Here is a 24,929-nt window from a genome sequence, read left to right on the forward strand (position 1 = left end):
TTAATATAGTCCGTCGATAATTATTGGGTGTGCCTTTGAGTGTTTGCATAAACATGGCACTAACTGGGAGCTTACCTTTCGAGATTGACTTTCTGATGTTATTGTGTCATTAAGTAGAGCAGGTGAGTTGTGAGTAGAGCGAGTGAGTTGTAGGACTTGCTAGTAGAGAAGTATTTATTACAGGTACTTAAGGATAGGCTGGTTCTGTAAGCATCCACACCTTTCACCTGAGTTTGGCTCTCCTTTTCATTTAATTTAATTTAATGTATTTATTTAGTGTTTTATAGAGCGCAAACGTGACCCGTTAGGGTATCAGAACGCCTTACAGGGATAAACAGGTTGTATACAAGATTGAAATAGACAATTACATAGGTAGGGATAGATGGACGTGTATGTACTTGGGGAATAACAGGATATTTACAATATTCAGAGCGGCGATTATGAGAGCACTATGCAGAGATACCCAGTTTTTACATTTGTGAAAATAACAGGTCATTTAAAAGAGAAAAAAAAAATCAAGAATCGAGCATAAACATATAGCTGTCGCTGTGCAATGAATGAGATTTATGGGAGGAATTTGCCCATTAGGAAGTTTTAGCTTTCTTTTTGAATATTGACAGAGAGGGTATTCCGATGTTAGGCGGCAGTGAGTTCTTGGTGCGGCCCCAGAGACGGCTCGATTGTATGTTTTTTCATTTCGGAAGCGGGGTGGTTGGAGCACAAAGTCTCCGGTGGGCCGGGAGTTTCTGGCTCCTCCAAAAATCATGATTTTCTAGGCATGATATACAGGTGAGTTCGAGTGTAGCGTTTTGTGCGTGATACAAGCCATTTTGAGTTGGATTCTGGCTTCAAGGGGAAGCCAGTTCAGCACCTTCCGGTGTGGTGAGATGTGATTGAATTTTTTCGAGCCTGTTAAGACTCCAGCGGCAGCGTTGAGGCAAGCTTTTAGGGAGGCTGTAGAGATCTTGGATAGGCCAGAGAGGGTTGAGCATTCATATTCGATTCTAGAGCTGTCTAATGCCTGAACTGCCATTTTAGGGCTGGAGCATCAAGGAACGGTTTTAGTTTCCTCAAGTAGCTCAGGTGAAACCTGGCAGTTTTGGCCAACGAGTTGATGTGGTCTTGCATTTTCAGGTTGCTGTCCAGGGTTATTTAGAGAGATTTGGCTGATTTCACTATGGTCAGTGTGCAGTTAAGTATTGTGATCGTCTTGGTCTATTCCAGTATATCATTCGTACTTTTAGGAGGGAAGATTAGAAGAAACTTTTTTTTTTCATTTAGTTTGAGCTGGTTGCTGGCGAGCCATTGTACAGTCAGCTTTAGGGCCTCATTCATGGAGTTGATCTCCACTAGGGATGAGATTTTGATGAAGATCGGAGTATTGTCGGCATACATATGGAAAGAGATGTTGGCGATACGCAGTATTTCAGCTAACGGTTCATGGTAGAGGTTGAAGAGGGTTGGAGAGAGAGTTGGGCCTTGGGGGACTCCGATCGTTAGCGGGGAAGGAGCAGAAAGATTACGTTTGACTAAGAATCTTTGGGTGTGGTTCTGGAGGAAGGATCTAAACCATTTGGGAACGGTTCCCCCTACTCCTATCCTGTATTTGAGGTGTTCAAGTAGTTTCTCGTTGTTGACTGTGTCAAATGCCGATGATGGGCCCAGTTGAATTAAGAGGCACATTTTGCCTTGGTCAAGGGCTTGAAGAGCGTCCTCTACATTATGGAGAATAGTAGGTCCCGTGCTGTGACCAGGCCTGAAACCAGATTGGCATTCGTCTAGCAGGTTGAAATTAGGAATGTGTTGGCTCAGTTGATGTTGCGCACATTTCTTAAGTACTTTCGCTAGAAGTGGAATATGGGATATTGGTCTGAAACTGTCTGGATTAGCTGGATTCAAAGGTTTTTTTTTAAAGATGGGGATGACTTGACCAGCTTTTAGAGAGTCCGGTATGGAACCTTGCATTAGGAAAGCGTTAATTATTAGAGTCCAAATAGGAATGATAAATTGGTTTGTCGCGGCCAAGCAGTTGGAGGGGAGTGGGCCATTAAAGTGGTTATTCGGTTTTATGGAGGATAGAATTTTTGAGATGGAACGGTTGTCATATAACTTGAAGGTGGACCAGTACACTTAGTTTTTGGGTGTTGCCTGGGGGGGATGAGTAAAGAGATGGGTCCCTGAAAGAGGAGGTCGGATGTTGGTTGCTGAATTAAGCTTGTTTCCTAAGGAGTTAATTTTAGCTGTAAAGAAGGAGTAGAACTCCTCACAGGTTAATAGGGGTTTTGTAGTTTCTTTAGAGGTTTTGGCCAGTTTGTTTGATTGATGTTTGACCATTTCAAAGAGCTTACGAGGTCTGTTCTTAGCGTTTTCCAGTTCCGAACTAAAGAACTCTTTTTTTGATTTGAGGATGTTCTTGTTGTATGCAATTCTGATCTTTCTGAGAAGTTTTAGTTGGGAGGCAGAGGGGTGCTGTCTCCAATTTCTTTCTGTTAGCCGTAGATTTCACCTTTCATTGTTGAGGGAACAGTTGAACCGGTGATTTTTGCCTTTGATTTGAGATCTTTATAGCTTTAACAGGGCTAGAGAGTCATTTATGTTAGACGTAGTTGAGTTGTAGTGCTCTATAAGATCGTTGACCTTTGATAACTTTGAGGCAGTGAGATCATTCTCCTATCGCACAGCCAGCTTCTCGAGGTCTAGGCCCTTTGTGTCCCTAAGTCAGAGTTTTGGTTTCACTGGTTGTGCTGGCCTTATCTTATGGATGCCAGGCAGTAGGAAGGTAATAGCGTGATGGTCTGACCAATCGCAGGTAGCTATTGAGTTATACCTGACCGCCGTTGCCTTAGATATGATCCAGTCCAGCGTGGAGCCTTTCATGTGAGTTGGTAGAATGCAGGCTTGAGCAAGCGATTGCAAGGAAGTCTTTGAGGGTGTTGACCTGAATTGCATTGTGGGTTTTTCTAGTGAAGATTAAAGTCTGAGGAAAATGTCATTGGAGTGGGGGGGGGGGGGGAGACCTTTGCTGTGATGATTTCTATGAGGTGGTCGATGAATGTGTCGTTCTTACCCTGGGGTGGTAGAAGATGTGCAGTTTGCAAAATTGTTTAGAGTTGTTACATATGGAGAGTGTGAGATATTCCCAGTAGTTAGAGTGAAGTTCTGTAACGGAGAGGTCGAAGCGGTAAATGCAAGCAATTCCTTTTTTTTTTTTTTTGCCTGTCAAGCCTTACGATGTTGTAATTTGGAGGGACCAATAAATCTAGGTAAGGTGACGATGCTTCGTTGAGCCATGACTCGGTTAGGATTGCCACATCAGTGTGGCGATGTCAGAGGCATGTTTCGCTCTTGATCGGCAGTTAAGTAGGAGGCCAGTGTCGGGCCTTGTTTTGAGTTAGGGAGGAGAAGGGTACGTGCGCTAAATTGTTGCTGTTTACTTCTCTTTTTCGGAGAGTTAATGTTCTATTAGAGTTGATAGAGACAGTATGAATTATGTATTCATCTATTTTGTCTGGATGGCTGGGAGCGGCAGGCATTGTCTCATAAGGTAAGGGGAGAGCTAGAGTTTCGTCCTCCGAGAGGTAGTTGAGATGTTTGCGAGGGCGAAGGTGTCTATTGGCCAGCGGCATGGGTTGAAGGAAGGGCTTGGTGAGAGGTAAAAGAACTGATTTATGGGAGTGCATGATTTTCGAGAGAGTGTTCAGTGAGGTGTAGGATGCTCTTCAATTCGAGAATAGATTTATGAATGCTCTGAGCTATGTTGGCTGCTCTAAGGTTCAGAATTTCAAGGTCCGTTAGTGAAGGTAGCACCTGCGGAGACGGGACCTGTGGATCAGGACTTGTTCTGCTAGCGTATTCGGGGAGCCTGGTAGAGGAGTTCGACCACCCTGAGACTTGCTTTCTGTCAAGGCAGATACTCTCTAGGGTCGGTTTGTTGCATAAAAGGTCCACCTCTTGATACTCCCGTGCCAGAATTGCCGTTATAGCACAGGTTAACAGGATTATCAAGTGAGGGAAGGAAAGGAAGAGAACAGCAGGGAGGGAGATCTGTAAGACACCAGTAAATAATAAATAACTAGAGACTATATCTTCATTCCATGCATATACTATTCATATACAAACAACAGTTCGTCTACCTGTAAAGAAACATAAGCAAGTGGTCTGAAGTACTCTATGAATTCTGTAAGTCCTGCCTAGCCAATACTCCAGATAACTTAAATCCTATATCTCTCGGACAAGAACAGAGAACCAAATGGGTCATTGCCACTGCAGAAGAGTTCCTCAAATAATTATATATGTTTCTCACAGGAAATCAGGATCCAACAGAAGTTTACGATAAGAGCGGAAGATAAATGAGGAGCTCTCCGCAAGGTCAGACTTCAAAAGAAAATATCTCTACCACATGAGCCACAGATTCGTAGCTCGCCAACGGTAGATTTCCTTCAATGTTAGGAACTAGTACAAAGCAAATGCGTCCGTAGAACGCCTTTTCCCCCCCGCATAAGCAGAAGCGCTCACCAACGGAACAAAGGCAGTGTTCTCCCCTCGTATCCAAAAGAACGTGTATGCTAAGTCACAAGTGGTGCATAGCACACTTACCAGACCATACGAATATCCGCACGTCCGTCAGAATCCATGGATCAGAATATCCGACAACGCAGTGCGGCCCGCCTTCCTAGTCATAGACTGTTCCACCTGATGCTGCGTGTCGACTATGGAACAATCATGGGTAATGTAGTTCGTTGTGTTTGTACTTCCATACCGCTAACACCGCAGAGTGTGTTCTCTGAGTAGCGGTACAAAAACATGTAAACCGCTATTGCACTCTCGAAGCGGGATGCTCATGACGGTTTCTAAGCGGAGAGGTGTGCGAAAGCCTAGGCGTGCTCAGCAGGATGGCCACAGGGCTATTAAGGCAGGTATCCGGTAAACTATGAGTGACTTGTGTGTTAGTCACTATGAACGTAGGAAATGGGCGAGGATTGGAAGAAGGGGTGGCAGCGTTGTCTTATTGAGAAGTGATGGAGGTTGGGGGGTGTGGTGGGTGGTTCTCTAACAGAGCTAGGGGAGATGCTGCCCTGAGTGCCATGCTGAGGGGATAACCCAATTGGGAGATTCGTGCCAGCCCGATCTTTAGAAGAATGTGTCGGGGAGCATAGGGGAGTAGCTACAGCATTGGTGGACATAAGCGGAAAGCCCTTATCCATGGCCTTTGAGCTATAGTGATCAGTGCTCCGACATGAGTCAGATAGAGACAGCGGGCACTTGGGGTGCGTAGGGGGATAGGAGCCATGTACCTGCTCTTTGAGGATGGTGAAGAAGTAATTTAATTTAATGAGATCCTTATTTGGCGCTTGGATCAGAAAGGAGCCATTTTTGTATATTGTAATAGTAAGATCAGCTCTTAGGTTTTGGGAGGGTATGATCAGGAGTTTGGCGGCATAAGGAATGTTTCCGGTTTTATGCATGTTACGTAGGTTTAATATGGCTGCATGCCGTAGTGCTGTTTTTCTTGTGTAGAAAATAAGGTTATTGACAATGGTGCCCTTTTTGGAGTTAAAGTACAGGTGGGAGATCAGAGTCTCAGGGTGTCTTCTCAGGAGATTGTGCTTCAAGGTTTTAGTGGCGGTCTTGGAGAGGTTGGGTGGGTATAAGATGGTGTAAGAGTTGCCTTCTGTGTTGCATTCAGGCTTGAGCCTGCCATACTGGTGTGATAGAGGAATTGAGGTATAGCCTAGGACCTTTTAGCAGACTGAAGGAGTGGTTCTAAGCTTTATCTCAGAGACATCCTGAGCACGTCCTGCGTTCAGGTCCAAGCTACCATCGCCCTTGTTCGGTCCAAACTCGATTACCCCAATAGCCTCTACCACGGATCACCAAAAAGACTACAACCGATTCAGAACTTGGCTGCCAGACTACTCTTGCATATCAAACTGCAAGAGCACATTTTCCCTCCCTTGAAAGCCCTGCATTGGCTACCGGTTGCCAGAGGATCCATGTTCAAGCTGCTTTGTATCACCCACAAAGCGATACATGGAATGGGACCACTCTTCATCAGGAATAAAATCACCAAACACCTTCTACAAAGGAACCTCAGCTCTAGAGTGGCACCTCGCCTCAAAATCCCAAGATACAAGAAAAAAAACATGGGTGGCACAAATCCTTCTGTGTTCAAGCAGCCAAACTATGGAACTCTTTACCCCCAACATAAGATCCACGGACAATCACCCTATCTTCAGAAAACTACTCAAGAATTGGCTCTTCCCCACATAAGTACCATGCGCAAACCGAAATATAAAGCATATCCTTCTGTATATAAGCATATGTTTGTATTTTAGATATGTACCTATACAAGTGTATTTCTTAAACATGTAGAATAATTGTTTAAAAAAAAATAATTAAGAACAACACTTGAAAACCAGAGTTTATCTGATGCATCTGTAATATACATATACATCCTTCCTTTATGCATCTATGTACCTTCCATGTTCTTGGATCTGTATATTTATTACTTTTCTCCCAAAAAGCATATTCAATGCACTACCAAATTTCTCACCCTATACCTCTATCAATATCTTTAATCTACATATACTTACTTCCTTTATGCATCTATATACTCTCCATGTACTTATGGATCTATATATGTATTACTTTCTTCTAATTCAGCATATCTAATGCACGACTCTATTTTTCACCCTATACATCTCTCAATAAATCTTCTACCTCAACTCTCTGACTCATCTCAAACCTCTTTCTACTACTCTTTCCGATGCACTACCCTATTTCTCACCCTATACCTCTATCAATATATCCTCTACATCCACTCTCTCATTCTCAAGGTTATAAAAAGTATCTGTGGTGCTGGTTATTAATATCGATAACTAGAAAATGTTCATGTAGTCACACTTTAAAAAAAAGTATTTTTTTAAAGTTTTCTATAAAACAAAAACATTACATAGAGCATCATATCTACCACAAGTTCTACTTTGGGATTCAATATGCATATTTGAACTAGGATGAAGCTGCGGTACAAAAACAGTTTGGCGGTGGGCTTCTGTTTCTCATACAGAGAGTGTCAAAAATATCATGGTTGGGACTGCACTTCTCTTTCTCCATCCATCTCTTCATTGTAATTTCTGAGCCAGGGATCCCATATTATATGGAACACTTGGGGCATCCTCTTTCCTTGTAAGTTGCCTTTTCAGCCTCCTGTAGAGGTCCATTCCCCTTTCCCATTCTTGTAAAGTGGCCGACTCAGGGACTCCACAGCGTCTAGCTACTTCACGTTTAGCTACCTCAAGCCCCAGAATACTAAAGAGGAGCTTTCTTCTGGGTACATCTACATCTGTGGGTAACCCAAGTAAAATACATTTAGAATCAACAGGCAGGCTAACGACAAGGATATTGTTGAGTTCCTCCATCACCTTTAACCAGTATGTGTTTATCACAGAACAGGACCATAACATATGTATGAATGTCCCATTATCATTTCCACATCTTCTACAGGTAGGTGATTGTGCTCTACCAAATTTATGTAGACGGGCCCTGTCATAATAAACTCTGTGGAGGACCTTAAATTAGATTAAGCGTAGGCGAGATTTGATCGCCACCTCCCTGGGAGGCATTATTTCTGCCTCCCAGTCTGTGTTGTCTAATTCTCCCACTACACAGTCCCATTTCCTTTTAAGATTCCCCAGAGCGTCTGGGAGATTGTTAAAAATTGTCTTATGTCATTGAGATCGGTTTGCCATCTATATCTTCCTGGAGGAGTCGTCCCACAAGGGATGCACACTCTGGGAGGTCTTCTTCTGCTATCATCTCTGCCTCACCTGTAAGTATCGAAAGGATTTGGTATTATGCAGCTGGTATAGTTGCTATAGAGAGGTAAACATAATCCGTGTGTCCTCCTCTATGACGTCTCCTAGTTTAGAAATTCCACCGTGTCCCACTGTCTAATACCTGTTAATTTCCTAAATTCCTTCAAGCAGGGCGTCTTTTGTATCAATCTTTTGTCCTATTTTTTCATCCTCGCCACCCTTTTCCACGATATTGACACTTTATGATCATAATAGGTGTGTATGGAAACCTAAAACAACGACTTATTGGATTTGCCCTCTAAAGTCCAGTATTTATTGCATAGCTGCCAAGGTTTCACATTGCTATGAGTGACGTTTTCATAATTTCAGTGTTAATAGGAGTGACATTTCAAAGACTATGAGTGACACTTTCTGGTGTGCAAAATCAAGCAATAAAGACGAGGGAAACATGTAAATATTAGCAATTACATCCATTTGAGCAAAGACTAACTATAAGAAGAGTCGCATCATAGGCCACAGGGTGTATTATTTCAAAAGGAAATATGCTTATCAAAAATATGACTAGCTGACTGAGCAGTTCTCCCTAGTCCAGCGCGCTGCCCACTACCTGCAGAGCCCTGCTGGCAGCAGTCACCATCACACCAGCTGCAGCCTGTCACTACAGGCTCCGCTGACTTAGTGACACTCGGCACGCTGAGAAGTTGACAGGCACCACAGTCGCTCTTACAGTCACCAGACCCTAAAAGTGTTAGTGGAAGTGACTGCTAACATAGTTTAAAAGTGTCAGTGAACAGAGTTCCCAGCTGTAACAGGGCAGGCGGCAGCTCAGATGGTGATTAAGACTGTCACCGCGCACGACGTTAGAGCAAATGTTTATTAGCATGATGGGTAACACCGCTCCGTCATGTTAGGAAGCGAACACCGTGCTTTACAGTGAAAATGTAATAAAACTTTAAACACAGGTCACTGGTGTAGTCCATCGGAATATACCGAGGCGCCAGTGACCACGGCAGACGTGTGAAAGACATACACAAACATGAAGGCCATGTGGGGGCACCACACATTATATACAATAATTTCAAACCTATAAAGTGATCACTGCTGATGGTGTCTGCTCTAACACCCTCAATTACTCTGTTTGGAAGCCTTATATGCAGGATTAGCAATTTAGGCCTAAGAGATTACCTCACGGTGGCGAGCCCGAGCTGACGGCAATTGGCGGGCCTTGGTCGCAACGATTCGCGCACTTCCACGGCAATGCCTGGCCGCATTCTGGCACAGCTGTACATGCTGCCTCTGGGCTGTTGAGGAACCACTTTACTGCGGTGCGAGCACAGAAGCTCTGCGCAGCTGCCATGAATGTAAGAGTAAAAGAGCACTCACTGCAAGTTCAAATCAGCCGCCTGCGCTGGTGGGCTCTAATCTCATCACCATTTACGCGTCAGCCAAACTGGACAGATTGCAACTTCTGCCTCTGAGCGCTCGCGCTGCACGCGGCAGATTCTCATTGGGCACTGATTTCTGACGTAATTCAGCGCTGTCAGGTGTCATTAATGTTTAACATTGTAGCAGTGCAGCAGTTAGAGCTGCAAGCTGCTTAGTTATCCCCCTTAGCCTGCCAGGAACAGCGCGCACTGTGCGTTGCTACAGCTTTCATAGACACTATGGTGCATTAAAGCAGCCTCCGACTTGACAACTGCGGAGGCGCTATAATGCGTGACTTTGCATTTCAGTGCGGTGATGCGGATCACCACACTGAAATGCGTTAGTCTAACGCCTGTTGCGCGATACTTGGCAGGGCTGTTATTGGGAGTTCATTTTACTATCAAACGGAAGCCACTGGGTGCTGCTTTAAGTGCAGCTTGTTAGCTCGTTAACATAAAATAATGAACAGTTTGTTCCAGATTCAGTGAGTATGCTGTTATATTTGCAAACTAATGGCAAACCTACTTTCTTTTTAGGTTGCAGTGAAAATAATCGACAAAACGCAGCTAAATCCAACCAGTCTACAAAAGGTAAGACTTGTTTCTCAGACTTTGTTAATGTGTATGTGGTGGGCGTTGATGCCTATATAATTTGTTGCCATTTCCTTAACATGGCATTGGTTAGTGCCACCTAGAATGACAGGGTTGTTTATTTCTACAATACTAAATGTGATTAATTATAATTCTTAGATTGTGCACTATTACGAATGCATGTGTAATGATATTGTTTATTTTATGGTGCAAACCGACTAAAGTCTTTGTCATGTGCAGATAAACTGTTTCTAGACTGTGAATGTTTTGGGACTTCAGATCCATTAATGTAGCTTACTCGGTGGACAGCTTGACACTTTTGTGTAAAAGAGTTTTATAGCTACATTTTCTTTAGTCTAGACATATCCCAGACGCTTCCCCCAGTGACCTCTCCTGTGGCCTGCTGCTCTGTCTCAGGAACACTACGCTGTTTTCAGCAAGTCTTGGCCCTGCCTCCAGATGTTAGGTGCCAGCAGCCCTTCATACCATGCAAACTGGAGGCAGTGATCTCTTTGAAAGGCTACCTAAACCGTATCTAGCTCCAGTAAAGGATGTCCTCTCTGATGCGGATCTGGTGAGAGGAGCGCAGAGATCTGGTAATAATACACCGTATCCCGTATTACTTTGGGTGTCTCCTGTTTATTCATTAAAACTGCCGGACTGCTTCAACCTCTATTCTTAAAAAATACATCTATCTCTGGAGCTTGCAGAAAACCTCACCTTATCCGTCAAATCCCCACACTCAGGGAAATTAAAATGTTGAAGCAAGATTTTGCCCGTTTTTCAACGAGAACCCTCTTGAACCATTTTCTTTCATTCCCTGAACCTTTTCTCTCCAATACGGCCTTATCTATTTCCAACCTTAACCACTCCTGTCGACATTGGTCTCTTTCTTAGAGATAACTGTTACTAATCCTTATTGCTGATCACTCACTATCATTTCATATGGTTTTGTTATGTATTCATTCATCTTTCTTTTCACTTCGCCGTATGGTGTTCTGCAGTTCATGATGCTAGGTTATGGCTTTATAAATGTGCTACCACACCACATGCATCTGCCCTCGCCTCACTTGTTAATTTGAGCTCATCAGTACCTTTAACTCCGCGATGCCTAGACCATTGTCTTGCTCTACTGCTCCTTTCAAAATCTACACCTCTTGGCCCACAGTTACTTGAACTTTACTTTGATGACCTCAACTGCCTCGTCAGCGCCCTCCTGCCTGCTTCACAGCCGCTGCAACCTTAACAACAAGAGGAGCTCCCAAGGACTCCTGACTTGCTCCATTGTTTTCTGTCTACTCACTGCATCGGCTTACTCCATGACCATCCCCTCTGAAACTAAAGCTCCTAACTACATCCTCTCATTGAAGTTTGTTCCTTATACCTCTGCCACCCGTTAGCATCTGACCACTCTCTAGCAAGAATAACTGCTCCTCTTCAACTCCATCAACCCCAACTTTTTCCTCTCCTGACACAGTTACAGACATAACCCACTTCATGGCTTCCCGACTGTGATTAAATTAAAAAAGACCCTTAAAGCATTCCTGTTGAATTAGTTGCCCGCATAATATCTACAGCTGTTCAATTTGTTTAATTCAATGCCTTTGGAGGAGAGTTTCTTTTGTGTGCAATATATTTAATTAAATGAATACATTATTCTCTGCTTCTGTCCATCAGACTGTCACCAGCTTCCATAAACCACCAGTTCAATTCCTCAGTCCCATTAAACAATCTTGCCTGAAAGACAATAGCCTTATTACCAGTTTTACGGGCACAATAGATTTGTTTCCTTCCTCTTCAGACTTTATTTACCCCAACCATGATTCTTCACCTTTCCAGCATTGCAAACCGCATCTTTTCTGTCTACACTATTCCCCACCTCTTTAAATCGCCTCAAACCGCTGCCAAACCATGTTGTGGCTCACAATCCTGTTCAGTTCACATTGGTTAAACCTTATTGGACATAATAGTCACCTGAGCCACCAAGAACATGCTCTCTGGCACCTCTCCTTAATTAGCTGATCCATTTGAACCATTAAACAACTGTTTGATTCCCTTCTCACCATCTTCTACCAAATGCTTCTTTAGCTGATCTTCGCCATCCTACAGCACCATACTTTCAGCTCTGCCAAGAGGGTGCGGCATGTCCCACCTAAGCCATATTTCTACCATTTATATCATCCTTGGTGTATGTGCAGCATTAGACACAGTTGATCACAAAACCATAGTAGTTACATGTCCAGGTTGGGAAGACCCATAGGCTGTTAACCCATCCAGCCAACTAGTCCTTCAAGCTCAACTCTTTTGTGACAGAACTTTCATCCTTCAGCATTTGGGCATCCTTCCATCTTTCTTACAGATATCATATCATTGTGTTTCTTCTCTATTAATCTTAATGTCTATTAGACATTTTGTTCTTTTTATCCTGTAAGCACCTTGTTCCAGGAGTGACTTACCCACATTGATCCTTAATGGTTTGTCCTAATCAGCCTCCAAGACTAAAGTAATTTTAACCCATGTTTCAGTCCCCACCATGAATTCTGTCACTTTCCCCCAACACCATGCAATTTCCTTCCCCCACCTGCAATCTGGGAGTGACCATCATCTGCTTCTGACCACTTTTTTAGCATCTCTAAATTCCCCCCCATTTGTAACAATCTCTTGGCACGTACAGAGTCAGTCGCCCACTTCACTATCTACTTATACCTCATTGCCACCCTCAAATCTTCCTTTGTGTTTTCCAGAGTCAGTTCATTTTCATGAATAAGGCTGGGTGTCAAGAGTGTGGACATTGCTCCCTGCTATAGCTCTTGAACGATATTTAGTTCCTTGTTTGGTTCTGTGTGGCCCATTTCTTTTCCTACTCTGGCTTTTAAGAGATGGCCTCAATTAATAATAAAAATAATATTGGTAATCATGTCCAGTACTCACAGTAGTTGTTCTATTTGACAACAGATTGCTTTGAAATGTTGTTCATCAGGTGCAAGGTGTAATGTGGTTATGTCCATTTCTAGCGGCTGTGGCCACAGAAGCCTTTGCTTCACCTGCCTCCACACTAAGGTTTAAGCTGTTTTAAGAATGTCATTCTCGTTGGCCTCAATTGGGTTGGAAGCAGAAGAACTGCCAGGAGATAATCTGTAAAATAGTTTGTGTTCTGTTGCTTAGTGTTTGTTGCTCAGTGCTGGAATGGGAACAGATTTTTTTCTAGAGTCTTAGATTGTGAGAGACTTCAGGATTATGTGGTTAACAATAGGCTTCGAAGTTCTTTCCTTGTGTAGCTGTCCTTTGGGCTGTTGCCTAATAAACTTGTGAAGACTTTGTGGTGTCCTCACTACAATTTGGTGGCGAGGATGGGATCCAAACAGGACCACCTCCTTGGGAGCTCCTATGCGCACACTACTGTTGCATGGTACATTAATGGATTATTCATTGTCCAGCAATTAATTTCTGGGCAGCTACACATACCACTATAAGATTTTAACAGCAACACTCACCTGTTTTATTATTTGTCTTAGAACTCAGCAAATCTGTTTGTGTCCTAGACATTTCATTAACACCCCCACAAGCATTGTTACCAGTACCAGGGGAACCTACGAAGTGGCAGGAGAGGAAATAATATTTTTCTAATTAAATTTCAATGCTTGAAGATGAAAATCATGAAGAATTTACACCTGTAAGAAATTCTTCTGTGTACGCCAGGGCCTGAAGATTTATGCACATAGAATGAAATGAAAAGGATAGATCTGTGTAAGAAACCCTTGTGTAAAAAATCCACTTCATTTAGATACATATTTTTAACCAACTGTATGTGTGGACATAGACCGATATACGTTTTTTTTCCAAAGAAAACATGCTGGAAATTAAGCTGTGGAAGATTGTGTGTGGTTTCTCAGGAAACTTTCTATTTCTAGCAAAATTGGCAACCTGCATGATGCATCAATAAGAGACCAAATTGCTATGCATACCAATAGTAGTTTGATTCAAGAAAGTTTATGGTTGTTTGGTGGTTCCTCTCTAAAATATGTTGTGGCATTTGTCAAGAAAGTGGCCAAACAGCCAGGAGTAATGGTAGAAACAAGCAACTTGCGTGTAATATTGCCTACAACAAATATCTGTCTTCATTCTGGAAGAAGGAAGAAAACTTTACCAGTAAAGATGGTAAAACTTTGGTTAACGACAAAGGGAAAATGTTCAAAATGAATTCCAATGGCCAGGAGTGTTACAGATGTAGTAGCAAGGACCATTAAGCCCATGACCACTGTTGTCTGGTGTTTTAATTATGGCAATATAGGCCATTATGCTAAAGAATGCAAGTAATAACGTATTTCACTGAAGATTATATATGTATTTTGAAAATTCTGTGTATGATTCTTCCGATTGTGAGAGTGGTAATGCTAACAATTGTGTATTAAGTATTGAGTCAAATGTTTAAGATGTTGGCCTTCATTCAAGAAGCAACACTGTATACGAAATAACCCTGGGAGTGTCATCCTTAGCATAGTTGCAAATTTCTGGATTATCATATACTATTGTCATCAACAGGGTTGGAAAACAAGTTAAAAGACGCTAAGTAATAACTTACTTCCTACTGAAAAGGACCAGTGGTTTGGAGGTGGGTGGCTCAAAGAGCTTTAAGGATAACATTAGACCCGAATAGCCATGAGTACATTTTAATTATAGCTCAAGAAGGTCTGTTTATCAACAATTTAAAAGCTGAATTTTCCAACCTGTTTTCAGGTACTGTGGAGGACCTCAAATGTTTTTTGCATAGAATTATCCTTAAAAATAACACAATACCTGCTTCACATAAAGTCAGGAACATGCCCTTAAACATAAAGAAAGAAGTTGAAATTGGATTGAATAAACTGGAAGATGCCTGGATAATTGAAACAGTTGAAGTTGCTGAGTGGATGTCGTTTTTGGTCATGGCCAGACGCTCAAAAATGGTACTTTACCATGGATTGATCATCGAATGATTATGGATTGATCTTTGCAACTTGAATAATAACATCTATTGCCAAATTACCTTTACTGAAAATAAGCCAATTGCTGGCCATGGCCAAAGGTCTTATGGATTTTTCACCTTAGCTTCAACTTCAATGCGCCATTAGGTGCTCTTACACCCAAATAGCAAAATCTGACTGCCTTTATCACACCATTGGTGTGCTGTAAATTACATGGCTTGCTGTTTGGATTTAGCTTCGCTATGGGTGTTTTCCAAAAGATAATAAACAAAATCTTCAAGCGTGTGGATGGAATTCTCTTCTACCAAGAGGACATTCTAGCCATGGGAAAGAATAGAGTTGAGCATGGCATGAATGTTTTGAAAGTGTTAGAAAAAAGAGGATTGATGACGGAATTTGCGAAGTGTAAATTTGCTGTTCAGTGACATATTTGGGACATTTGTTCTCTGATAAAGGAATTTGGCCTAAACCAGAATTAGCAGAGGCCATTTTGAATGTCCCTTCACCTTTAAGTAAGGATGAAATCAGGTCAATACTAGGACTGGCAGAATTTTACTGAAAGTTTGTGAAAAACTTTTGCAGGTAAAACGGATGACATATGACAGTTGTTAAAAATAAATTATTAAAAGAAAAAACACTTTTGTGTGGAAGCTAAAGTTACAAGAAGGCTTTCATACTATTAATAGCGAAATTTACAGAGCAATACCCTTAAGCAGTTTTGATCCTTCTAATAGAACAATAACAACCTCTGATGCCAGCAGTAGCCGTTTCAGAGCCGCATATTCTCAACTTGATGAGAAGGGAAAAGAATTCAGGGTAACATTCACGCAATATGTACTACACAACCAAAAGAGTATTATTTCGTTATTGAGAAGGAAATGTTGCCTTGTTTATGGGTAGGCAATTCCTGCAAATTTGTGTGGGTTGCTGAGTTTGTGTTAAGAACTGTTCATAAACTATTAACAAGAATTCTCACCACGACTGGGATTTTAAAAGCTTCTCCACGAATTGGAAGGTTGTATTTACATCTTTTGGATTATGCCTGTGTGGTTCTGTATTTACCTGGTGTTAAGAACAGTGTTGTAGATTTCTTGAGCAGAGCACCTTCACCGATGAAAGAGTATCCGGTGGCTGAATGGAGTGAATTTTGTGTTTCCAATGTAGTTCCAGACGCTAATGCTATTACAATGGATGAGTTGAAAGCTGCATATGAAAAGGAGGACAACTGGGTGAGGTTAAGTTCTTCTTTTTTTTTTTTACCAGGATGTGGAGGAAAGAATTGTTGGTGAGAGAGTGCTAGAAAGTTTTGGGAGATGAGAAACAAATGTTTGGTAGACAATGTTGGGTTCATGTAAAGAGGTACAGAATTATTCCTCCAGTATCATTGAGAGATGCATTCTTAAAATCAGTCATTAAGCACAATTGGTAATTGTGAAAAACTATTTTTTTTCATCGAGGAACAATATTAGTGGCCTGGTATCAACCCATGACATTGAAAGATTTGTGTGTGTAAGTGTTGATTGCACTAGTGTGGACAAGTCTAAAATCAAGCAATCTGGCCTTCCTTGTGCCCTGTAGAAGTCCCCCCCCCCCACTATACACAGTGGGAGACTTTGACAATGAACATTTTTAGTCCCATTTGTGGCACTTTTGAAGGCCTTAAATATGTTCTTGAGTTATTGGATACGTTTTCAAAGTGGCATGAGTGAAATTATGCGAAAGACATGGTATCAATTCCAAATAAAAAAGTAGTGATGAGAGTTAATGCGTAGTCACATTTCTGATGTGTTGTTCCAAAGAAAAGGACTTCCTAAATGAACCTCAATTTTGTTCTGAGGAAGTGAAGAATTTCCTGTCCAAGAGTGGCCTGTTTTGGTAGCATTGAGCGCTTCAATACAGTTATTATGGTCAGTGTTTAAATTATAGTTAAAAAAGTATTGTCATGGGATACTGAGTTATCTAAAATGTTTTGGTCATATCAAAAAAACCTGCTGTCACTGGGTTCGTTCCTTTTAACGTTCTAGGAGAAAGGGAAACTTACACTAAGGGCAATTTATGCTGGGTGACCACTGACCGACATAGAGACTGGTCTTCGACTAGAGACAGGAATAACATTAAAACTTGCGCAAAAAGCTTGCAAGGAATATTAAGATCGAAAACATGGAGTCCATGATATTCTTCTGGAAGTAGCAGAATAGGTCAGAGTTAAGAATTCTTCCAAAATATGCAGGTCAATGTAACTTTTTTAATCCAGTGTGGGCCCTAATTTGTTTTGACCAACTCTGCTAAGCTAATGTGCCATTTCAGTAAGTGTTGAGATGTAAGGGCAATAATGCTGAATTGGATGACTCTTTTAGAATGCGTGTTTATTGTAAAGAGCATGTAGAGTTTGCGGATGATCCCGTGTCTAAGTTTCCTACGGGTCATTTTGTTGAGCTTTCATTGAGTTCTCACAGAACTGGCTTAGAGATTGGCTGCAAGTCAGGATGCTGCTGCAGAACGTGTAACAAGATCAGGACGTTCCATAAGATGTCCAAAAAATTGACTAATTTTAGTTTTGGTTGATGTTCCAAATGTTAGTGTTATTCCACTTTGTTTGTACATTCCAAATATTATACGTTTTTGTTTCTAATCTTTAGTTATCATGTCAGAGGTGTACCTTCCTTCTTATTGATCCTATTTGTTAGTTATGTGACGAGGGAAGAAGTGGATTTTATGTATTGGTTTTGTAAAGAATAAAGATGTGTGGTGTTGCTTAGTGTTGTAATGGGCACAGGAATTCTTATTCTAGATTTATAGACTGAGTGACTTCAGGATTCTGGTGTCTACATTTGCCAAGCTACTTCCTGTGTAGCTGTCCTTCGGGCTGTCGCCTAATAAACATACTTTGTCCAATTCAAGAAGTTATGGCGTCCTCACTACAGTATGTTGCCGAGTTCTGTTGTTGTTGATTTCATTCTATCAGTTTACATGTTCGCTGGGCCTCACATATTATTTTGAAGCAATTGTTTTTTGCATCACATTTTGATGTTCTGTTTTCTCAAAAAGAGAGGAGATGAATTGTTGCATTTTTAAAGAAAACATGTTGTTGTTTTTTCCATCTTTAGACCCTACACAGAAATCCAATTACTATTTGTGAGTTTTCTATTTTCAGATGTGCATTAAGACATTTGTCTGAAGCATGGTCAGAATGTCTCCTTTTTGATTATTCTCTCCTTGATTCTCTTGCTACAAATTGGTATCAGATGCGTGACTGACCTAGAAAGCAAGGAAGAGAGGGCCATCATTAATTACTTTGATACCCAAAACACTGAAGGCTCGATGACCGAAGCATTTTTGCAGTAGCAAACGGCCCGATTTGCAGAATTGGACCACTTGTGACCGCAAAAAAAGTAAATTTTAGTGCACAAAAGGTAAATTGCGATTTGGTAACCTATTACTGAATTGCAATTTGCATTTGCTATTTTTGAATTTGGAAGGGGCCTGTATAGGGCGTTTCGTCCAAATACCGATTTGCACTAGTATGTATTAATGTTTTGCCAAATGGGAAGGGGTCTCTGTGGGGCCCATTCTCCTTTGAGAATGGGAAAAGCCCACGCACCATTGCCTACTCTTAATAGAAAAAAATACGTTTCATTTTCTTTTTTTAAATGCATTCCCATTTTCCTTTATAGAAAACGGGCTGCATTTAGAAAATAAAGTTTGCTTTATTGAAAAACAATCAAGACATAGTGATCTGCTGACCTCAGCAGGCCACCATCTCTGTGATGGCTGCCATTCCTAATGGATCGCAAATTGCGACCTACCTCATTAATATTCACAAGGTAGGTCGATTCGCAACCCAATAGGAATCGCCATTTTAGAATTCACATTTTCATACATTAGTTATTGTGATTTCCTAATTGCGATTTGGAGATACTCGCGATTAGGAAATCGCTATTTCTAGTGTCAATACATCTGGCCCATAGGCTCTAACCCAGCTCTCTAATGCCAACATATGCCAAAGGTTTTATACATTCAAAAAAGAAGGGTGAGGTGTGTGTGACAAGTGATGATCCGTTGACTTGCATCCCAGGGCCTCGTACCTACTAAACCTGCAGAATCAGTTTCTCGTCTTGTCCCACAGTAGGATTGCCATCTCTGACATTGGCAACAGAGGACTGTAGTAAGTTAATATTTATTAAATCTGAAAGAAACACGTTAGTTAGATTCCTCACCTTAGAATATCCCCAGGCGTCAGACTGGATCCGGAAGATTTTTCGTCAGCAATACCCCTTGCGCGTCGCTAGGCGTCGTCTGCGGCTCCGCGTCCGTCGTCGGCGTCGTGCGCCGGAATGACGTCGGAGTACTTAGACGCCGCCCTCGCGCGCTGACGTCAGTTCTTCTTTTTTCCGCGCCAGTAAGCGCTGATCCGGGAGAGCTACCCCTTTAGTCACTTTGTGACTAACTTTTTCGATCCTTTTTGATCTTGTCTAACGACGCCGGTGCCGGTAGGATGCCTGGTTTTAAAGCCTGTGCTGACTGTAACCGCCTGATGTCGGTTACGGACCATCACCGCCGGTGCCTGTACTGCTTGGGCCTCGACCACGACGCAGAGTCGTGTTCGGACTGCAAGGCCCTGACCTCGAAGGCTAGACGGGAGCGGTCCCGTAAGCTTCTCGAGATTCGCCACTCGGCTCCGCGCGCCTCTCGATCCCGGTCCAGGAGGAGGTCCAAGGATCGGTCGCGGAGCTGCAGCCGACGTCACCATCGGTCGTCGGGATCCAAGTCTTCGGGTAAGTCGAAGCATTCCAAGAAGTCCAAGAGGCGACACCGCACTTCGGACTCCCCTCGCCGGTCGCGCGACTCGGCCGAGGGTCAGGGTGGTTCCACCCCCGCGGCTCCGGCGGAGCCGCAGGCGCCGCGCAAGTCCCCATACCCGCCGGTCCCTGGGACTAACGCGACGCCGGCGGAGGTCAGTGCCTTCCTCTCGGCCATGAGGAGCCTGGCTCCGCCGTCGACGCCCGCTGGCGCGCCTTCGGGCCCCGCGGACCCGACAGGGCTGCCTTGCCTGCCGGTGGCTCCGGCCCCGGTTCCGTCGACGGCTCCGGCCTCGACGCCGCAAGCGCCCGAGGGACCCGTTCCCGAGTCCCCGCCGACGCCGGTCAACCTCGTCACGCCTCCTCCGCCGGCGTCGACACCGGTACCACCGCCGACGCCGACTCCGCTCGACGTCGAGCCCCAGTTCAGTCCCGCTCCGGGCCCGGCGCCGCTCCGGCGTCGATGGACGCCGCGTTCGGCGCCGCTAGAGACACATTATGTCTACCGCCCGGCTCCGTACCTTCCTCCTGTATACCAGGAATCGGATGATGGGGACAACTGGGAGGGATCCGAGGATCCTATGGCCGCACAGGCTCAAATGTCACAGGACTGGGCAGATGAACTGGGGGAGGCCAGTGGCCTGGATACCTCTCCGGACACTGGATTCGTCTCTCCTCCAACTGTGGCTTCGGAGGAGGGCGCAGCTTTCTCTGTGGTGTTGCGCAAGGCGGCCGCAGCCCTTGGGCTCGAGCTACCTGCCGTGGCTGTGAGGACTAACGTCCTCACTGAGGTGCTTCAGTCTGCAGCAAGCTCCACTGAGCCTCTGCTGCAATTCAATGAGGCCCTCATTGACGTTCTGCAGGGCACCTGGTCCAAGCCCTCCACAGTCCCTCCTGTGGACAGGAACGTCGCCAGGCGCCACCGCCCTGCTCCGGGCGATCCCAGTTTTCTGTCCCAACACCCTACCCCCGAGAGCCTGGTTATCCAGGCCTCTACCTCCCAATCCTCCTTCCCGACCGCTCCGCCGGACCGGGATTCCAAGAGACTGGAACAGTTTGGCAAGAAGCTGTTCTCTTCCCTTAGTTTGGGCCTGCGGTCTTTGAACACCGCCTGTCTCTTGGACCGTTATTCCCACTCTCTGTGGGATGCGGTGGAGGACGTGCTGCCCCTGTGTCCGGAGGAGGTCCAGACACGACTTACCCAGGCTCTGGCCGATGGGAGGGATGCAGCACGGCACGCTATCCGATGTGGGCTTGACACTACGGACTCGCTGGGTAGGGCAATTTCTACCACAGTGGCGCTTAGATGTCACGCCTGGCTGCGGTCCACTTCATTTTCGGGCGATGTTCAGAGCACTCTCATGGACATGCCTTTTGATGGCACTCGCCTTTTTGGCGAGAAAGCGGACAGTGCGCTGAATCGCTTTAAGGACTCCCGGGCTACGGCCAAGTCCTTGGGCCTCTCGGCCCCGCGATCGCAAACTTCCACTTTTCCCCCTTTCGTGGCCAAGGAAGGGGTGCCTCCTCACGTGCGCCTAGCCACCAGCCGCAGAACCAACCTGCGCGCGGACGTGGTTTCCGCCGAGGCGGTTCTGGAGGACGACGCGGTCAGCCCACATCCACCCCGGCAGCATCCGCCTCAAAGCCTTCCTAGTCCGAGCTTTCAGGCCCATTTCACGCCAGTGGGCGGCAGAGTTCGCCATCACCTGCTCCACTGGCGGTCCATCACATCGGACAGGTGGGTGCTGCAAATCGTCCGAAGGGGCTACTCCCTCCCCTTCGAGACGACCCCTCCAGCCATGCCACCGCAGCACCACCGTATCTCGGGGGATCATTTGAATCTCCTCCACGAGGAAGTTTCGGCCCTCTTGGGCAAGGGGGCCGTCGAGCGCGTTCCGAGCCCAGAAGTAGGTCGTGGTTGTTATTCCCACTACTTTCTGGTTCCCAAGAAGGGCAAAGGGGGCCTACGCCCTATCTTGGACCTCCGGAACGTCAATGCCTTCCTCCGGAAGGAAAGGTTCAAGATGTTAACTTTGGCTCAGGTTCTAGCTGCCCTGGACCCTGGAGACTGGATGGTAGCGTTGGACTTGCAGGACGCATACTTCCACATCCCCGTCCTGCCGGCCCACCAGCGTTACCTGCGGTTCTCGGTGGGCCAAGAGCACTTTCAGTTTACCGTGCTCCCCTTCGGCCTCACCAGTGCCCCTCGGGTGTTCACGAAAGTGATGGCGGTGGTCGCAGCTCATCTGCGCAGATCAGGGGTTCCAGTCTTCCCCTATCTCGACGACGGGTTGTTGAAGGCGGGCTCGCCCCAGGCAGTCGTCTCCCACCTCCAGACTACGGCGGATCTCCTGCATTTGCTGGGATTTTCCATCAACGTGCCGAAGTCACACTTGAGTCCCTCTCAGAAGCTCCTCTTCATCGGAGCGGTTCTCGATTCGGCGCAGTTCCGGGTCTATCCACCGGAACAGCGGGTCCGGGATATTCAGGCCCTGATTCCCATCTTTCGGCCTCTATCCTGGGTTTCGGTCAGGCTAGTGTTGCGGCTTCTGGGGCTGATGGCCTCCTGCATCCTACTAGTGCATCACGCCAGGCGGCGCATGCGGGCTCTGCAGTGGGACCTGAAGTTTCAGTGGGCCCAGCATCACGGCAACCTGTCCGACCATGTCTTGATCTCGGAGGGCACTGCACAGCAGTTGCAGTGGTGGCTCACGGACCGCGATTGGGTCATGGGCAGAAGCCTCTCCCTTCCCCAACCGGAGCATGTCGTAGTGACGGATGCGTCCCTCCTGGGATGGGGTGGCCATATGGGAGAGGCGGAGATCAGAGGCCTCTGGTCTCCGGCGGAGTCTCGTCTCCACATCAACCTGTTGGAGTTGAGAGCGATCCGGCTTGCACTGAAAGCCTTCCTTCCCTCTGTCAAGGGCAGTGTCGTGCAGGTGTTCACGGACAACACCACCGCCATGTGGTATTGCAACAAACAGGGCGGGGTGGGGTCGTGGACCCTTTGTCAGGAGGCTCTGCGCCTCTGGACGTGGCTGGAACACCAGGGCGTCACCCTAGTGGTTCAACATCTGGCGGGCTCTCTGAACGCCAGAGCAGACGAACTCAGCCGCCGGTGCATGATGGATCACGAATGGCGTCTGAACTCCGAAGTGGCGCAAGGTCTCTTTCAGCAGTGGGGAGAGCCTTGGTTAGATCTATTCGCCACCGAAGAGAAGCGCAATGTCAGCAGTTCTGCGCGTTGGAATTTCCAAGGCGGCACTCGCTCGGCGACGCTTTTCGTCACGAGTGGAGTTGCGGTCTGTTGTACGCCTTTCCGCCTATACCACTTCTGCCCAGAGTGCTGAAGAAGATCAAGCACGACCGGGCCCAAGTCATCTTGGTGGCTCCGGATTGGGCACGAAGGTACTGGTATCCCGAGCTACTCAGTATGTTGACAGATCCTCCGATACGTCTGCCTCTTCGGGAGGATCTTCTGTCGCAGCAGCAGGGGACGGTCCTCCACCCGAACCTGTCCAGCCTCCACCTCCATGCGTGGAGATTGAGCGGCGGCAGTTGATGCCATTTGACTTGCCTCCTGAAGTCGGTGATATCATTCTGGCAGCCAGGCGTCCCTCCACAAAGACGGTATACGCCTGCCGGTGGAACAAATTTGTGGCATGGTGCACAGCAAAGGCTGTGGATCCCCTTTCCGCCCCTCTTTCTGAGGTTCTACTGTTTCTTCTTTCTTTAGCCCGGCAGGGCTCTGCCCTGGGCACCCTTAAAGGTTATCTTGCTGCCATCTCTGCCTTCTTGCGCCTTCCTGATCAGCCTTCTCTTTTCAAGTCCCCTGTGGTTACACGCTTTCTAAAAGGCATTACTCACTCGTTCCCTCCTGTTCCTTTTGTAATGCCTCAGTGGGACTTGAATCTTGTCTTGACATTCCTGATGTGCGCTCCCTTCGAGCCTCTTCACAATTGTCCTCTTCGTCTTCTGACTCTTAAGACTGCTTTTCTGGTAGCCATCACCTCGGCTAGACGGGTGAGTGAGCTCCAGGCTTTATCTTCAAAGCCTCCTTTTCTGTCTGTTCATCCGGACAAGGTTGTCCTTCGGCCTCGTCCCTCCTTTCTTCCGAAAGTGGTGACTCCATTTCATCTTGGGCAGTCTGTCACCTTGCCCACCTTCTTTCCGCCTCCGCATCCTTCCAAAGAGGAAGAGAGGCTCCACCGTCTGGACCCAAAACGTGCGCTCTCCTTTTATTTGGACCGCACAAAGCAGTTCCGGGTGGACGACCAACTTTTCGTTGGATACGTGGGTGCTAAGAAGGGGAAAGCTGTGCACAAACGGACCATCTCTCGGTGGGTCGTTTTGTGTATCAAAATTTGTTACTCCTTGGCAAAAAGGACCCTCCTGTTGGGCTGCGCGCCCATTCCACTCGGGCTACAGCGGCTACTACTGCTTTGGGACGGGGTGTCCCTTTGCAGGACATCTGTCAGGCGGCAACGTGGGCTTCGCTACACTCGTTTGCCAGGCATTATTGCCTTGACAGCCAAGTCCGGAGGGATGGCTTCTTTGGCCGTTCTGTCCTCCAGGACTTTCTGGTGTGATCTTGGTTCGCAGACCCACCACCGGGGATGGTATTGCTTGTTTCTATTTCTATTTAGGGAGTTTTGTAAAGCGCTTGGTGACGCACAGCGGCGTGTCCCCGCGCTAAGGAGCGGCTGCTAACTGGAACCTACAGAAGTGGAATACTTTACTGTTCGAATAGTGTAGTTTTGAGCTTGGCTCTAAAGATTAGTTCAGATGGTTCGAGACGCAATATTAAGGGTAATGTGTTCCATCTGACGGCTGCAAGGTACCTAAAGGATCTTCCGCCCATCCGTGCTCTGGACACCTTGGGGACAACAAGGCGTCCCGAGCCAGAAGATCTGAGGGAGCGGGACGGTTCATAAGGTGTCAGCAGTCCTTTCAAAGCGAGAGGAGACCTCCCGTTGATGATCCGATGGCACATGCAGAGTGCTTTGAAATCAACCCTACTTCTGATCGGGAGCCAGTGCAAGGACCGAAGGGCCACCGAGGATGCGGCTCTTCTGGGTAGTCTAAGTACTAGCCTAGCAGCGGCATTCTGTAAGACCTGTAAACGGCTCAGATTCTTCTTCGGAGTCCCTAGATAGAGGAGGTTGCCATAGTCCATCTTTGAGGTGACTAGTGCATGCACAAGGGCTTGGGTATCTATTCTAAGGTGAGGAATCTAACTAACGTGTTTCTTTCAGATGAACAAGTTACTTACCTTCGGTAACGATGTATCTGTAAGAAACATTAGTTAGTTAGATTCCTCACCGACCCACCCATCCT

The 24,929-nt window shown here is 45.7% G+C and overlaps 1 protein-coding gene across 4 annotated transcripts in view; it reads left to right on the plus strand.

The window, feature by feature from the left end:
* MARK1 (microtubule affinity regulating kinase 1) overlaps positions 1-24,929 on the plus strand; it is a 491,137-nt gene that overhangs the window by 219,339 nt on the left and 246,869 nt on the right. For all 4 annotated transcript variants that reach the window (XM_085612955.1, XM_085612957.1, XM_085612954.1 and 1 more), the window contains exon 3: positions 9,776-9,829. In XM_085612955.1, coding sequence (XP_085469081.1) covers positions 9,776-9,829 — 54 coding nt within the window. The remainder of the gene's footprint in view (positions 1-9,775; positions 9,830-24,929) is intronic.

Source organism: Triturus cristatus, chromosome 6 (genome assembly GCF_964204655.1).
Source record: "Triturus cristatus chromosome 6, aTriCri1.1, whole genome shotgun sequence".
NCBI lineage: Eukaryota > Metazoa > Chordata > Amphibia > Caudata > Salamandridae > Triturus > Triturus cristatus.